General features: G+C 37.5%; 2 protein-coding genes across 2 annotated transcripts in view; both read left to right on the top strand.

The window, feature by feature from the left end:
- Positions 1–2629: 2629 nt before the first annotated feature.
- On the top strand, positions 2630–5229 carry hmgb3a (high mobility group box 3a). Its single transcript, XM_067443405.1, has 4 exons — positions 2630–2865; positions 2978–3114; positions 3404–3578; positions 3678–5229. Exons 1-4 carry the CDS (start codon positions 2716–2718, stop codon positions 3858–3860), a joined length of 645 nt encoding a protein of 214 aa, XP_067299506.1. The 5' UTR covers positions 2630–2715; the 3' UTR covers positions 3861–5229.
- Positions 5230–6737: 1508 nt separating this feature from the next.
- arrb2b (arrestin, beta 2b) overlaps positions 6738–17633 on the top strand; it is a 50273-nt gene continuing 39377 nt past the window's right edge. Inside the window, exon 1 of the mRNA XM_067443135.1 lies at positions 6738–6963. Coding sequence (XP_067299236.1) covers positions 6941–6963 — 23 coding nt within the window. The 5' untranslated portion in view covers positions 6738–6940. The remainder of the gene's footprint in view (positions 6964–17633) is intronic.

Here is a 17633-nt window from a genome sequence, read left to right as displayed (position 1 = left end):
TATGTAACAATTAAGGACACTGTAAAATAAGGTGTTACCAAAAAGAAAAAAACTATTTTTTTTGGTCCCTCATGGCACCAACAGTATCGAAAACCTGATTTCAGCCTTTTTTTGTATGTGGTTGTCTCTTTTGAAATGTATAATTTATGCACATAATGTGTTCACTTTAATAATGATTAATAATGTAATTATTAACTAATTTATTGTTATGTTGACGTTAGATATTTTAGTTGTGCAAAGCCATTGATACAGATCTTTGACTATAACCCATTCTTTGAAGTAGCTTAACCTAATATGATGATAATATTTTAGTGGAAACCAAAATCACTACAATATATTTTAAAGCATAGACTAGAACAAAATACAAGAACAAAAGAAAGAAAGTACGAGAATGATAACCTGATGTTTTTCATCTTTTTTTTTCTTTGCAGGTTTAGGCTACTAAGCATACACTAAATACGTGTTGGCAAAGTACAAGTACTAAACATAACATGTAAGTGTACAGAAGCCCGAATAAAGTTCTTCTACCGGTATATAGTTCTCCAAGCATCCTCTAAAGTAAAGAGGCTGGGCATACGAAAACCCACAACAGGACCAATCTGGAAGAAGAGTCGCTAGATGTGCATGTAGCGCTGCCCAATGGCGAGGAATGGAGGTTGTTTTGAATCGGCGAGACTGCCTAGCCAATCAGGCCGGTCTCGTGTTGAGCTAGCGCGAGGCTGAGCGCATGGGGTTTAAAGAGGAGAGAGAAGGGAAGACAGTGGCGAGATTTCAATCAACTCAACAACACAGGTACGTAAAACCGTCTAATATTTAACACAGCTTATTTCATTCACATTTAGCTTAAATATTTCGTTTTATACACATTTATACATTTTTTTTTAAAAAATGTGAAACTAACATTTATTTCCCCAAAGCAGAAGAAATGTGTGTTTTAAAAAATAAATAAATTCGTTCATATGTGAAGGTCAAGAAGGAGTTATGTGTATTTGCAGTTTGTTTGCCAATCTTTGTTTTTTTTTTATCTTTCTGAGGTATTGCTTCTTTTTTTTTAAATCACAGAAATGTGTTGAAATAAAATAAAAATGTATTTTTATAAAGGTAAAACGTAATTTATCAGTTTTACTTTTGTTAGCAATGATGGTGTTTTATTTTCTTTTAACTATAAGATAAAAGTTATTAAACTGATTTTCCCCGGACTGTATTCTTCACGCGCATCGCTGCTGAATATGGCTCGCTGTGTCCTGTCTGTGAACCACCCAGTCTTCTTCTATACAGACCGATTTCGATGACATCTCCGCGTAATGTTATGTTTTGTCTGCGAGATCCTTCGCTTACGCTATTATTCTTTGCTCTCTATCTTATTATGTGAAACATGAACCTGTATACGCGCTAGAAACATGTTATTGCATTTTTCCCTTTCCAACTTAAACAAGCGCGCTTGCCCTGTATTAAAATGGCTGGCGATTGAGACCATTGACGAGCAGCTATTCCTTCACACAGCAAGGACGGGATAATTTAAGACAGAAATCCTATGTTTTTGGTTCAAATTGCCCGTTCCTTTCGCTTTCGCTCTCGACTGTCTATCTCTAACTCTCTGTATTAAAATAAAGACACTGTGTAGCGATTTATCATCTTTTCCAGCTTGACAGTTGCGCTGGATAATTCGCATAGGCAATGGCTGGCTGTGCTCTTTGTTAAGGCAGCACTGCGCCAAGCGACAGCTAGGGCTCAACTTAGAAAAACAGTTAAATACAATAAAACACGATCTGACAGCCTTGTACAGTCATTTTAAACTAAAAGTACAACATTTGTTTTAGTTGATAAATATGTTTTTCTTTTAATTAAAGCCCTTGGATCGCTAGAATTGTCTTTTAAACCCGAGGGGGTGTGTATTGCTTTGTTGCACGGCGAACCCATCTGTTTGCTCGCTCCGCAAAGAAGCCATTTTAATGAATGAGAAAAGCAGCGCAAGGCAGGGCTTATACCAGTTACTATATATACCAGTCCCTATACGCTTGTAAACAGGCAGAACACTGTAAAGGATAGTTTTAAACCAAGAGCAGTAATTGGGTTCCAAATAAAATATTAACAAGGTATAAAAGATGTACCAAAATAAACAACACTTTCTGTCATGAGAATGCATTCATGTGAAGGATGTTGAATAATTTCGTACTGTTTTTAGTTGCCACTTTTATAGGCTACCACCAACATCAGACACACTGATATATAACCTAGACTGTGTATGAAGGTAATTTGTGTCTGCAACAGAGTTCACAACTTTTTTTGGTGCTAATAATAACAACAAACAATAAAATGTGTTTTCAATTATAAATGCACAATAGCCACAAAGAATGTGGTGGTGGCGACCCATTATATTACCCAAAAACGGGCAGTGAACACAAATCAGTCTCATTAATAATCAGTTCACATCCCCCACGAAAGAAGGACGGGTCTGGAATTCCCTTTGTGCATCATCTTAGTTTAATAAGCCCTGCGCCCCACTGGATTTAGAAATGTTGTACCATATAAAATACAAAAGCACAATGAGTGAGGATGAGTTGTTTTGTGTTTTGACCAGTTTTTAATAGCAGTAAATGTAATATTCTTATTTACCATTGTTTTAATACCCTTTATTTCTACTATTTTAGATTAAAAAAAATAAAGGAACAAGAAAAGACTTTAGCGGACTTAAGCCCCTCTCATTTAACGAAAATGGCTAAAGGGGACCCCAGGAAGCCCAAGGGCAAGATGTCTGCTTATGCCTACTTCGTCCAGACATGCCGAGAGGAGCACAAGAAGAAAAGCCCTGAGATTCCAGTCAGCTTTTCAGAATTCTCCAAAAGATGCTCTGGAAGATGGAAGGTTAGATTTGCAATAAAATGTTTTAATATTATTTGACTCAAATGATTTAAATAAAGCAATGCAGAGGTACTCTCATATTCTCTGTGTAAAATTCTCTTGATTTGTTGTGTAGGCGATGTCCGATAAAGAGAAATCCAGATTCGATGACATGGCCAAACAAGATAAGGTGCGTTATGATCAAGAGATGATGCACTACATGCCTGGAAAGAGAGGCAAAAAGAAGGATCCCAATGCACCCAAGAGACCACCGTGAGTAGATATAACACACATTGTCTATATGCAGTTATTATGAAGGGTGTTTTGTTGATTTGATGCTGCTAGGATTTCAATTGCTATCCTGTCAAATATATTCTAATATTATGGTGTTTTAATTATTATGTAGGGGTTTAAATGACAGCTAGCTGGTGATTAAAGTATTATTTTTATTAAAATTAAAAAAATGTATTACAATTATTTTATTCAAAGCATATCGATCTTTATCATCATCTTATACCATCATCTTACAATTTTTGACGAATAAACCTTTTATGATCAACAGCTCTGGATTTTTCTTATTCTGCTCGGATCATCGTCCACAAATCAAGGCTCAGTATCCCAGCCTGGGTATCGGAGACGTGGCCAAAAAACTTGGCGAACAGTGGAACAGCCTCACAGATTCCAACAAACAACCTTACCTGATAAAGGCCAATAAGCTGAAGGACAAGTATCAAAAGGCAAGTCTCGTTCTAGATGCTTCAATATTTTCCCACCATGCAACATATCACAATTTCAGTGTTTTGCAATATAACAATTATTTATTTATTTTTGTGCAGGATGTTGCGGACTACAAGACAAAGGGCAAGGTTGGGAGTGTGTCTATGCCCATGGCCATGGGAATGATGGGGAATTGTATGGCTCCAAAACCCATGGCGAAGAGTAATATGGATGATGAAGATGATGACGAGGAGGAGGAAGACGAGGAAGAGGATGACGATGAATATGATGATGATGAATAGACTGTCATTTCTGTGCGTTTGATCAATTATGACTATAATAACTATTTCTCCCCATTGAAGTACAGTAGATATGGAATACACTGGTGGTCTTTCATAGCCAGATGTTGTTTTAATAGAGGTGGAATTTTTTTCATACTGTTGGCGAGAGACTAGGAGCGTTTACACGACACCGTTTTCAACTAAAAACGGTAAACTTTTTATGCGTTTTGGCCATTTACACGACAACGCCGCTTTGAAACATTTGAAAACGAGATTCAAAGTGCAAGTTTTTGAAAAGGATAACGTTATCATCTCTGCGTAAACTACAAAATTGCGTATTATGTGTTCAGTCTATAGACGCTTGATGTTTCTTTACAAAGTGACATCGCCAACTACTGGCCTGGCATCCGTAAAACAGCATGTTTAGTTGTTTTCGCAGATCCATGTGAACGGGATCATTTTGAACACGTTGTTTCCTGTACGCGAAAAACGCAAAGGAAAAACTTGTGTTGTCGTGTAAACGTACCCTAACTGTAAACGTGCCCTAACTACCACAGTTTCTTACCTCCAGCTTTGTGTGTGTGTGAGTGCATGTACACATGTGAAGCTCTAACTTCATCATGGTAGCCCAGTGTCTTCCTAGCCCATGTTTGTATCCTTTTACCAATTGTATAACAAAAGGCCTTTAAACAAGTACCCTTTCTGTATATGTAAATCCCTGTCCTATATTTTTCTTTTTGTTTAAGAGGTTCCTGAGTGTGTAGCTCCTGTATATGGTTGACACTGAGTAGATATTGTTTATGATTGTAATATGTTGCATGTGGAAACGTGTCACAGTTTTGTATACTGTGCACCGATATCAGACATTTCATGCTGAACCGTTTCAAGCTTCCTCTTCCTTGTCCAGTTTAGGAAAAAAATCTGTGCAAAAGAGCAGTTGCCACCAGCACGTCAGTTAGTCCTGTTGCAGGGGTGTGTGCTAAATGTTGTTTACTATACTATATAAGATATTAGCACATACAAGATCAATATAGGAAAGATATTTATATTTTCTTTCCTATATATTAACTGTTGTGTGATTTAGGAATGCACCAATACTGGAATACTGAATTGTGTAAAATGTGGTCAAAATGTTACAATATGAACTACAAGGACTATTAACACTATTGAAATATGGGTTTAAAATGTATAAAGTTAGCATTGGGGAGAAAAACCCTGATAATACTGAAACACAAAACATATTGGCCAATTTATGGTGCATTCCTAGTTTGATCCTTATTTTTGTTGAATATAAAGTAAGAAACAATGCTGATGATAAATCTGTACTTATCTGTATCTATGATTTTCATTTTATATGTTTGAGGTTTGCAATTAAATTGAAGCATTTGTATTTGTTGTGTATGTCTGTATTTAGACAAAGAACATGATATATGGGCCTTAATGAATGTGGATTCCTAAACAATATCTAGAATAGAGAATTCCCCAGCTCAATGGGTGAAGGAATGATTTAGGCCACAGATCCTTAACTACAAGTATCTAAAGGGTAAAAGTTACAGTGATTACTTTTGCACTGGCACCCAGTAATACTAAAATCTGTGCATAGAATACATGATTTCTTTTTCTTCTTCTTTTCGAGAAAAAGTGTTTGAACCAACTTATATAAACTTATTTATTCAAAATAAGTAATAGTTTTAAACTAAATAAAATGCAAATAATGGCCTCAGGTGCAATATGTTTAAGCTTAGACATGGCATTAGAGCATTTAGTTCAGGGATAATGGGCTGTGTATTAAGGTTCTTATGGCCCACCAAGGTCCTTAAATGATCAAAGGTTAGATTATAAATCCCTAACTTCCAATTTGGTCACAAACTACATTTCCTTATTCATATATGTATGTTATGCACCTTTAGACAAAACAGTTTAATTATAATAATTTAATTATTTTGCATATTTTGTACCATATAAATAACACTTTTTGGCCTAGGCCTACTATACTATAGGAGAATGTAGAGCTCACAATCATGAAGATAAAACACCTCAATTTTATCCAGAGGTCCAAACTGCAGAAATATGTAATATGGTGCAGATGTTGTTATTTATGTGGCCAAAACGTAAGATGCAATTCTGGCTCTTGTAGTCTGATGTAGGCATAGAACAGGCATAAAAGGCATATTCATATTAGTTGTTGTTATATATAGCTCGCAGTATTGTCTTAATAAGATTATATATACAATTTTCATGACCACAAAAACAAAAAATAAATCCTGATTCATGTATGTTGTATCTTTAAGTCGCTAGATGGCGCGAGCCTCTACTTTATTATACATGTTTGGGTTCGTGGTTGCGTTACATAATGTCATCATGGGTTTTTTTTTTCGATAATGACATTACTGACATACTGAAATTAAATGGGAGTCATATGCAGTCGCAAATTAACTATATTAGCTTGTCCTGGAAAAAAATAACTATCCCAACTTAAGTTCCCAGGTGCAGTATATCAGTTCTTCACAGTCTGTTGCTATCTCCTGTTTAATGGCATTCGCCTCATCTTTTTGACATTTTAATGGTATCCGTTCAGAGATAACATAGGCTACGGTTGACATTTAGATGAAAACGCAAAAGCTTCCAAATCTTGTCAATTATATTTCAAACGTATTTTCGTACTTTCTCCAAAGAACGCGGAACAGACCCTTGTGTACGCCATACGATACACGTAAATATGTAAATGTTTTAGTTTTTCCTCGTTACTGTACTAGCATCACACGTTATTTCTAAACGACATTTCTGATTGGTAGTCCCTGGGGCAAAGAGGGAGGCCTTCGTGAACCGACGGATGACGATAGATGTTTCTTCGCTCGTGATTGGCTACTCGCGGTGCTCATCAAACTCGGAGGCCAAAGCCCAGTCGCTTGGTGTCTGAAGCGGCAGCGAGCGGAGTGGGGCGAGAGGCTTCCGTCTCTGGGCTGCGGAAACTACCCTGCGAACGCCTGCGAGAGTGGCAGTGATTGAGGAAAGGAGGGACGCTTTATTCGAAGTCTCGGCTCAGTTAAATACCTATTACAAAGCATCTCCCCCTTATTAAAGGGAAAAGGCCTGCGGAGATGGGGGACAAGGCGGGGACCAGGTAAGAGGCAGTTTTCAGCGCAGGTTCAATTGCTGCTCTGACTTCTGATTTTTAAAGTCACGATATCATATTCTCAGAACCCATCCTATGATGTACAGTCTCGTCAAGCCTCAAAGGCTGGAGGGATGTCGTGGGAAACCAGTCTATTTGAGAGGGGTACTCGTTAGATCTGTGTAACCGACAGGATATGCATCGGCACTCGAAGAAAATGCTCTTAAAACATGATCACTGGACATCTTACGTACTTCACCCAGGGTGGGGTGACTGACCAGAACGCTACACCATAACTCTACATAATTGTACACCCGAGAAAAGCAATTGTAACTGAAATCTTGAAGTTATGCGTGGGAGTGCAGCATGTAGTTGCTTTAACAGCTCGTGTTATTTATCTGCCGCGATCTGATGTTATCTTGTTGTTTGAGGACTCAAGTTGTGACTGATATTCTTTGCAGCGCTCGCCGCGGCTGGTCATACTAATAATAATCACCATTTTCATATATACAATAACAAGCACTAACTACGACATGCTGCTATAATGTAGCATGCATGTGAACGAGCACTGTTCATTATTTCCTCTCCACTGTCCGAAACCGAAAAGTCTGTCGCACCCAGTGCGAGAAATTCCTGCTCATCACTACACCCTCACTTCCTCAACTTTCAGAAAATGCCACGACGTTTCCTTTTGCAGCAAACAGTGGGTTCTAATGTGACTAAATGTCATTTTAACACCTCTCCATGTCTCTGTGTGCAGAATAGGCCCTATAGGCGCAGTGTAGATGGATAGTCGAGTCGTGGGCGACCATGTACGTGCGCTGAGTTTGATGAGTAACCCAGCAATCCTCTCAGTTGTGCCTTCAGTTCTGCTTACATGTCACGGCTCACACCATCAGGAGGAGAGGAAACCCATGGGGTTTCTGCCTTCCGTGTATCTATAGGCTACATTTAGGACTTTAACAGAGTTGTTTCATTCAGGTTACCCTGTTTTGATGTTGACTTGACATGACACAGTCAGAACTTAAACTATGCATGCACACGACTCCCCTGTAAAGCATCTGAAATAATTGTCCAAATCCAATTTGGAACAGTTTGTGGAACCTTTAGTCAAAATAGTTTGCTCCTACTATAATATAGGAGAATATGGAGCTCACACTTATGAAAGAAAAACACCTACATTTTATCTAGAGGTCCAAACTAAGCAAAAATGCACATTTTGGTGCAAATGTTGTTTTTTATGGACAAAACGTAAGCTGAAATTCTGGTAGCTTGTAATGTAAATTAATGTAATTTACATAGATATATAAATGCTTAGTTTCATGACCAAAGCTCTGTAGTTTTAATCTTGAGGACAAAACACATTAGGCCTGGGGTCCGTTCTTCTTATGTCGCTAACTCCGTTAGCTGGATTTGATTGTTGACGGTTTGGCATGAATGATCTCGGATTGTTTGTTTCTTCGAAGCTCATCCTGGACTCTGTCATAGCAACAGGTCTGTAAACTTAATCCTGCTTGGGAGCAGGCTTATTTCATGTAAACAGGATTAGATTGAATCTTTTAAAGCGGCGTTGATAGTTAAAATTTGTTCCAGCCACTGCTACTTTATCACAAGAGTTCTTTACTGAACCAGGGGCAATAATAATTTAAAATAATAATGATATAAAAATTATATTATAATGTTGTGTATAATATTATAGACGTATAGCCACTTGATATATATTTTTGATAGAATAATTGCTTTTTAATTTTATTGGAGTCTTACACACAATTTAATTAAAAAGTAAATGAATTGCTAATTACAACATTGAAATAAAAATGCAACACATGTGCAAATGTATAAAATCAAGAATATAAATAATAGGGAATCATGTAAATCATGTCATCATCATAAACAATTCACATTTCATTTATCTATTATAATTTTTAGGTTGTTTCGGCCGCTTGGCTGTTTCCTTATAAAGGTTCATAAATTTGTTTTGTTATTCTTTTTAATTTGTCAAGTTTTTCGCAAGGTGCACAGCTTTTTACAAATTATATGATGTCATTACGTTGCTGTCTTGCCGCTAGCCAATTGCTGCATTGCTGATCGTGGTTTCGAGTATCGATGCATCTGCCCTCTTCAGGGAACACAAGAACGTGCAGTAATCTCAGACAATTTAATCTAGATTTTAATCCAATCCGCAAATTCTTTAAAGAACCAAATTAGCCAGAGATCAGTTCACAATTAGAAGATCTGGGATCTTTTAAATCATCTCAGATGTATTAAGCGAGGTACGAAGAACGGACCACGGGTTTCAATTTGATAAACATGCATTAGAAAAAAGTATTACTGGTGTGTATCTAGAGACGAAACAATGTTACTGATATGCCAATGCAAGTTGCATTCAGTTGCTTAAAGCTGCAGTCCATAACTTATTTTGGTTAAAACAATCCAGAATCAATTTTTGCTTAAGTTCAATAACTGTTTATCTAACTTCAGTCTCGTAACTGTTCATCCTAAAATATAACTAATACAAGTTCTTGCATTTACTTAAAAACCATTAAAAGCAAAAATTCATATCACAGTCAGAGGGCAAGGCATGCTCATTAGATTGTGTGCTACAGTTTTTTTATAGCAAAGTTTTGATCATGCTGACAGTTTAGAGGCCTTAAGTGAATATAAAATGTATCAGGTTCAACCTCAAACTGATTGTACCAAACCTTTATGGCTTTCTTTATTCGGCGGAACACAAAGGGTGTTTCAATTTGGTCACCATTCACATTTATTAAATAGAGAAAAGATGCATGTAAATGGTGAAATAGTTTTATTTTTGGATGAACCTTTTAACCTAGATTTCTCTTCTCAAGGCTTGGTTTTGTTGCTGAAATGTGAACGTTTGCCTTGAAAAGGAGCTTGAAGGAGAGCAGTGATTGTTGCATAGTTATTGTATTGTAATAAGATTAAATAGCGTGACTTTAGTGCGTAGGGAGCAGTTGTTCATCGGCCCACTACAGAGCAAGCCATGCACAGCAAACTTAGTGCGTATTGATTGACACACATTCATAGCTCTGTAAAGCTGTGAAAGAGGCGTTCTATGTAGGTGTCATCGGCCCTTCTGTGCTTTCATATTAGCCTTGGGTAAATTAAAGCTTGCTACCACTCTATAATGGTTGTATTTATCATAATTTCTATTTATGAAGATATTTTAGACCCAAGACCTCATAGATCTAAATAGTACCTCTGCTTGTTTCTGTTAGGTAAATTCTGATTCGGCCGGTCTTGTGGTTCGGTTATTGTGGAGGCTGTCTGGTGTAGGGGGATCATGCTGGCTCAGGGGTGTGTGCTGGTTTTACAAAATCCCCCATCTGTGTTTTGTTTTCCATTTTTTTGGTTATTGAAATGCTAAAACCAAGTTACATCAAAGTTTACACAGTAATTGATCTCGTTTATTAATATTTGTTTTTTCTTATTTTTGCACTTCAATTATTTTGTCTGCCAATTTTTTTCCAGGTGGACAAACTACTTTGGGTTGCACTATATTTTAAAGTGCCCTTGTTTCAGTGTAATTATACATTTAAAGCTGCAGTCCGTACCTTTTTTTGGGGTTAAACATTGTCCAAAATAAATTTAAGCAAGTACATAACCAGTCAGTGTTCTAATCTATCTCCTTAACTTAGCCCGATCCACAGCGGTAAGCTTGTAATATGTTATAATTTGAGTGGTACTGGTAGGTGTCCATGGGAAATACAAGCTTTCTGCCATTCGTCTTTGTGTCATTACGTCACGTCTGTGTACAGAGTAAAGGGGGTCGCACACCCGACGTGAAGCTCGGCACCACTCCACGTCTCTAAAATTCAAACACATTGTTTTCAATGAGTGTACGCACACCGTTGGCGGCATTCAGCGCCTGTCCGCGGCAACTCAGGAAGTTGTTCTAAATCCTGCTGCGCCACAGAGCGCCATTTCAAGGTTTTAAGTTAAAATTGTATTTCCCTCAAATCGTGAATGTACATACTGATTTCACCCTGTGCTACAAGATACACCCATCGTGCAGCTCTTCTGTCAGAAGTCGATTCAAAATTGAGCTTGCACCTATATAATGTGCGCGTCCGGTGTGAGATACCCGAGACATGGCACTGCGCGGCACCGCGCCGCTGAGCTTCGCGTCCGGTGTGCGTCTCTCTCCCCCTCTCCAAAAGTACTTCGGTACCAAGTCGGTACTGAAATTTTGAAAACGTGATGATGATACCAGCATTTATGTAGTACCGGTACTAGTACTGAATTCCCACTAATAGGCAGCTGCTTTCATTTGCTTCCGTGTTTATCTCCAGACTGTAGCAGGATATATTCTAGTGTCTGTGAATATTAAACCTCAAAAGACTATTTAAATATTAATCCTGCATGTTCTGCGTCTCTGTGAGCGCAGATGCGTGGTTTATTTGCCACACACACACACACACACACACACACACACACACACACACAACAGAAATCTTTTTAGCCTCTGCCGTGTCACTATAATGAGGATTTGAACATATAAACCTCATCTCTAGAGCTGCTCAGGTGTCACTACATGAGCATTTACCATCTCAATTGAGATATAACTACTAACACTAATAATAAAAGAAATATTAAAATGATTGTTATTATTAGGTGTGCATTGAGAGTTGCTTATTTTTTATAATACATTTACTTTTAAACAGCTTTTAGCCTTTAAATATTTATATGTATTATTCATTATTGTTATTAAATGGCTGGGACTGACAGCCACACATACTCCAACATTAGATTCATCCGCGCTGAGGAGCCTTGACCATTCCGCCACTAACTGAAGTTACAGGTTTCAAACCAAAATGGTGAGTTGGTGACAACGAAGCAACTTACAGTCTGTAAGTTGCTTCGTTGTCACCAACTCACCATTTTGGGCAGCTTTAAGTAGAGTAATATTAATTAACAACATATTGGTTTAGGGTTAGTTGCTTGTAAATCTGCATAATATAGTGTTATTGGACATGGACACTGTAAAATAAAGTCATACCCTAGTTTGTTATTGTTCCATCCTTCTTGTGTTCTATTTTAACCAACCAATGCTTGGCATATTTTCGTTTGTATGTCTATGATGTAACATCTTTGTGCTCATCTCACAATCTTCAGTTTAGTGTTTTTTCTATACAACCTATGTGCTACGGGACATTACCAGACTTTGTTGTAAGTTTTTAAGCTTTAAGTATAAGAAAATGTGGCTTAATAGCAATGCAGGTAAGAGTAAAAAACACGTGTATTAACATGTGTAACATTTAGGAAGCAAGCAATGGACATAGAGGGAAGAAGAATGAAATGGAGGAATGGGAAACTAATGCGTAGAGGAAGGATTCAAGAGTGAAACAGCAGGAAGAGTGTCTGTCTAATTTGAAACTTGTACAGCTGTTTTTAATAAACTTTATTAGCTTGTGTATGTTTACGATGGCTCTTTAGTCAATTATTAAGGGGTAGAGGACAAGATTTGTGAGTGAAAAGAGCCATGACTTATTTAAGGAATTGGGAGAGCATTCTGAGGTCACTTCGTGTTTTGTAATCACAGGGAATCACTTTGGTAAGACCAGAAAAGGGGAAAAGTGGAAGGAAACTTAGTTTAAGTGCTGAACAAAATGTCATAACTCCAAACTAGCGTTTTTGGATTTGCATCATACTTGCGCAATATCCTGCAGCTGAGTTCGACATTGATTGGGGATTTACTGGGGGCTGGTTAGTCAGCTTGACATCTGCATGCTCAAACTCATGCGTTGTCCTCTTTTTGTAGAGTGATTGATTGGTGTGGTCCATTAAATCACATCTGCATCAGCACGATTAGCATTAGCATGATTGTTTTGTGCATGTTTTCACCTTCTCATCTTCTAATTCTCTCCTCATGCCCTTATAGTTCGCCCTGTAAATCTCACCTTTTCTCCTTTCCTCGCTCTTTTATCACTAATTGATAATGTTACAGACTCTCTGGTGTCACAATGATCTTAGTCTGCGGTGAACATTTGACAGGCTAAACGTAGAAACGGAACATTTTGTTTGTGCAATTAAAGGGATGGTTCACCCCCCAAAAAAGGCATTATTTTCTTTTTCCAAACCTGTATGTCTTTTGTTTTTCTGTGAGAAGATATTTTGAAGAACAGCTTTTGCCCATGAAATGATCCAAAATAACAGACCTCACTGACTTTTGTATGGGCAAAAAATGCTTTGACATTTTTCAAAATATCATCTTTTGGGTTCTGCAGAAGAAAGAAGGTCATACAGTTTAGAACGTCATGAGGGTAAGTAAATAATGATAGATAATTCAAATTTTTGGGTGAACTATCCCTAGAGTCTCCTTGACCTAGATGGATAGGGCGCTATCAGTGATGGCTCACAACACAGTCACAGTATTGCTGTTGCCAATCAGGTTTGTGTGTGTATGTGTGTGTGTGTGTTTATCTCTCACACATAATTCATTAGCTGATGGCTCTATTATCTCATTTTAGGCGGAAAGGGCAATTCACTAGAGACTATTTAGACACCTGTCTGCACTGATGGATTAAGTCTCTACATTAAACAGGCGCCCAGTTCCTCTAACATAGTCTAGTTAAAATTTTGTCCCAAATGAATGATGTTCCGCTCCACCGGTTTCGTTTTCATATATGTTGTGGGTTCATGTGTTTTGTTGAGTAAGGCCACACTTGCAAAATCCAAAGCTCATGCTACATTTCTACATTTTATGAAGAAAATAAGTGGCGCGTGCCAGGCCCGAGACCCGCCACTATGATGCTAGGGTGATCTGGGTGGTTGCCATGGAGATTTTATTCATTTTTAGCAGGTTTGTATATGGTTACTAAGTCAAAAAGCCTCAATGTAAGTCTATTGTTTTCCCGCCGCCCGTTTAATCTTGCCACTATAAATTGCAAGTCTGATCTCGCTTAGAAAAGTAATATTATAATATTATAGTATTATATTGTCTTTACCAAGCCATACCACCAAGATATCATCTATGTAGTTGGGGATGTGTTGCAGATGTTTAATACTTGGTGTTAGGGGTTTGAACGATGTTTGAGCAGTAGTAATAGTGATTCTTGTGTTAGCAAGCACTTTTGAAAATACCATCCTCCTCTAAAAATAACTGTATTGTACTTTTTCTGTTGTCAGGGATATTGCCATGTGGATATAAGATATTGTAAAGCTCTTATCACAGAAAGCTGGAATTCAGCAGTTTGAGTTCCCAATAGGAGGAAGTGGTCTAGAAAAATAACATTTACACACACAGCACCTCGGCAATGGAAAAATAATATAATGGAAAAGCAATCTCAGCTGGGCTCCTTTTTTCCATTATATTGCTGTTTTAATTAGGAAATTGCTTGTACTTGACCTCTATATCTTTTTTCCAAATAACTTTTACTTTGCTTCTAGATGTGGGCTGTTGAATTAAGAGCAACAAGCTCTTTAAAATAGGCTTTAATTATGGGTGCTAGTGCACATTTGCTCTGTGACGTCACGTGGTGTCTGAGTGCTTGTATCCTGTAAATTGTCTGCATGTGTAAACGACTGACAGGTGATTATAACCAGACATCCTTGGTGCTCCCCTTGGCTCCATCCTAAGACAACGGTGAGATTGATTAAGTCCCGCAAACACACACACACACACACACACACACACACACACACACACACACACACACACACACACACACACACACGTTTACTATCTCAGTCCATTACTGCCTCTATTTTCTCAGCGCTGCCTCTTCCTGCTGGATGCTCTCAATGCTTTGGTCTTGGTTGGTTTTGCATTTTAGACATTTGCATTTTCACTTACTTTGTTTAAATTCCCTATTTTTTCTGCGTACACACCACCAAATGTGAGTGTCCACTTGTTTGTCATGTGGGAGGATTTGTTTACTGTGTTTTTGAGGTTATCAGGGAATGATGTTAAGCATTTCCTGGTTCTTGTCGGTAGGACAAGTAAACTATTAGGCATCTGGAATTTTTTAGCACAGATTAATGTTTCTCTGGAATTTATTAATTGTGTTAGTATGATTACTAATGACTAATGTACGAAAAAAATTGATAAATTGTGATTCTAACTTCTACCGATTCGTATCGATTCACAAATTTCTTTTGTGAAATTTTTCTAAATGTTTGTTGTTAACGTGATGTTGTCTGAACAAAGAAGGCGGCAGTGCAGCACCCGGACAGTTTAGAGAGCGCACAGGCTTGAAACTGTGAATATCTTAGCGAATAGGAAATAATGCATAGTGACTGGCACACGGTGGAGTCTCAATCCACCAGGCTAGTAAAATAATAACCTGGTTACAAGGTGCATATTACTTAAACTACTTTATTAAATAACTCTTGACCAATCAGCACTAAAGGCCCGATATACTTTAAGCGAAACCGAAGAACGAACTGGCATGACGTCATTTTAAACAAAATCAGGCCAAAACAAAACGGCTTGATAAAGTGTCTAATCATTGACTTTTTTTCCTTTTTGTTTTCGTTGTTCAATTTGCACACTGAACATGGTTTGGAGCTCTTAATTTTGAACTCTCAAAGTGCACCGGATTGATTAATTTAACTTATAAATAAAGCTACATGATTTTGGATAAATTGAGGATCACACAAATAAACAAATAAACATGTAATTTACTAGAGGTTCTGACAAAATGTTAACTGACGCAGTCTATTTAAAATGTTTAATTATACTGAATTAATTATTTAAAATAATCTATTTAAACTAATTATTCAATGACTCGCTCATCAATACTTGAAGGATTGATTCAATGACAAATGCATTTTTTAACAGTCACTTGTCACCACCTGGTGGTGCAACAATGTAAATGATACAATGGTCATTTGAAGTGCCAAGTCTAAAAATGAGTTACTCTATTTTTGATCGCTACTGTAGACATGTGTTTATATCCGAATTAAACTTATGAACCCGGACCGTCCTTCAGGGGCCGAAGTCCACGGAGTCCACCATAGTCTCATTAAAAAAAAAATATTAGGGTCACAAGGCTTTGGACAACATTCCCTGATGACAGCATGACTTGCAGTGGCAACTGGAGTATATTTCCATAAACAAGGGCGTGAAATGTTTTTCATTCCATATTTGTCTGTTTGTTCTGTAAGTTTAGCTTTTTTCCTTGTTCTCTCTTGTGATAGAAAAACATGCAAACACGCACCCAGAGTCAGCAGGCAACAGGAACACACGCAGAGCGGTGCTGACGCAAACTGCATGTTCAGGAAGGCAGCAAAGGCATGACTTGTGCCTTTCTCATCTCTGCACTCACTGTGTTCATTTGCATGCATCTTTCTCTATGCTTTTGCTTTTTCATTCTTTGGACATTTACAAACTCTGATCATTTTGATTTTACGTGTGTGTGTGTGTGTTCCTTGTTTGGCAATACTTATATAGTAAAATATGAAAATGACTCACTAGAGAGGACATTGGACCGGTCCTCCTCACTAGTTAAAAAGGCTTATAAATCGGCCTAAACAGGTTTTTATTTAAATCTGTTGTTTTGCACATGTTTCTGGGATGGGTAGGTTTAGGGGTAGGGGTTGGGTTAGGGGATAAAAAGTATCATTAACCTGATATAAAATCAGTGGAAGTCTATGTAATGTCCTCGCTAATATAGTGAAACAAACCTGTGTGTGTGTGTGTGTCTGTGTCTGTACATGTGTCTGTACATGTGAGTTATGGTAAGACCGTAGCGGTCTCGTTGCCCTGAGGTTGGGTTGTTATTGAGTGTGTTTCTGAGGAAGACTTCAGGGTGATACTGAAAGGACTTTATTATGTGGAATATGCTTAACTGTGTTCCCATAACTCGTGTCATTTTTGTTCTGTACTGACATTTAGTAAGGCCAGAAGTAGAAGGAAGCTGAAACCCTCTGGACAGCAACTCTCTGATTCAGTGTCACCTGTCACTACTATCTACTTCCTGTTTGTTATATTTTCTAGTGATGGAGGCTGTTTCCCAACTAAATGTCTCATGTATTTGTGAACTGTTAACTTAACAGATATGCAGGGTCAAACAGTCTCCAAGGGCCAAATGTGAGAGAAATTAGGCATTGCTGAGTAAATTACAAATAAAACAAATTACTTGTCATTTAGTTGCAACATGAGCAAATAAAAATAAAGGACATTCAACTTCTCTAATAAAGTGACATTCTATTAATAATTGAAGCATTTGTACTTGTGTTTACAAACAGTTCTCTGAGTTTGTAGAGCTTGTTTGTTTTACAAAATATTGCAATATATTATACTTACATTACCCCTTAAAGGGTTAGTTCACCCAAAAATTAAATTTATGTCGTAAATGACTAACCCTAATGTCGTTCCACACCCATTAGACCTCTGTTAATCTCCAATCACAGTTTAAGATATTTTATATTTAGTCCGAGAGCTTTTCCGCAAACAAAGATTTGAACGGTTGGGAATCAAAAAGCTGATTCATGACTGTTTGAATCTTTGTTTGCAGATTGAAAACAAACACGGAATAGAAGTGAAGTAACTATGATGTCACATATGGACTAATTTGATGATGTTTTTATTACCTTTCTGGATATGGACTGTACAGTGTGCATACACTTTCATTGGAGGAACAGAAAAGCTCTCGGACTAAATATAAAATATCTTAAACTGTGTTTCTGAAGATGAACGGTGAACGTCTTACGGG

This window comes from Pseudorasbora parva, chromosome 1 (genome assembly GCF_024679245.1).
Source record: "Pseudorasbora parva isolate DD20220531a chromosome 1, ASM2467924v1, whole genome shotgun sequence".
In the NCBI taxonomy this organism is placed as follows: domain Eukaryota; kingdom Metazoa; phylum Chordata; class Actinopteri; order Cypriniformes; family Gobionidae; genus Pseudorasbora; species Pseudorasbora parva.
The sequence above is the reverse complement of the archived record's forward strand: the minus strand, read 5'-3'. Positions and strand labels throughout refer to the sequence as shown.

Excerpts from the sequence above, each read along its gene's own strand:
- hmgb3a (XM_067443405.1), top strand. The coding sequence starts at position 2,716 with ATGGCTAAAGGGGACCCCAGGAAGCCCAAGGGCAAGATGTCTGCTTAT. Across the intron at positions 2,866-2,977 it reads GATGCTCTGGAAGATGGAAG|GCGATGTCCGATAAAGAGAA; the intron begins GTTAGATTTGCA and ends TTTGTTGTGTAG. Across the intron at positions 3,579-3,677 it reads TGAAGGACAAGTATCAAAAG|GATGTTGCGGACTACAAGAC; the intron begins GCAAGTCTCGTT and ends ATTTTTGTGCAG.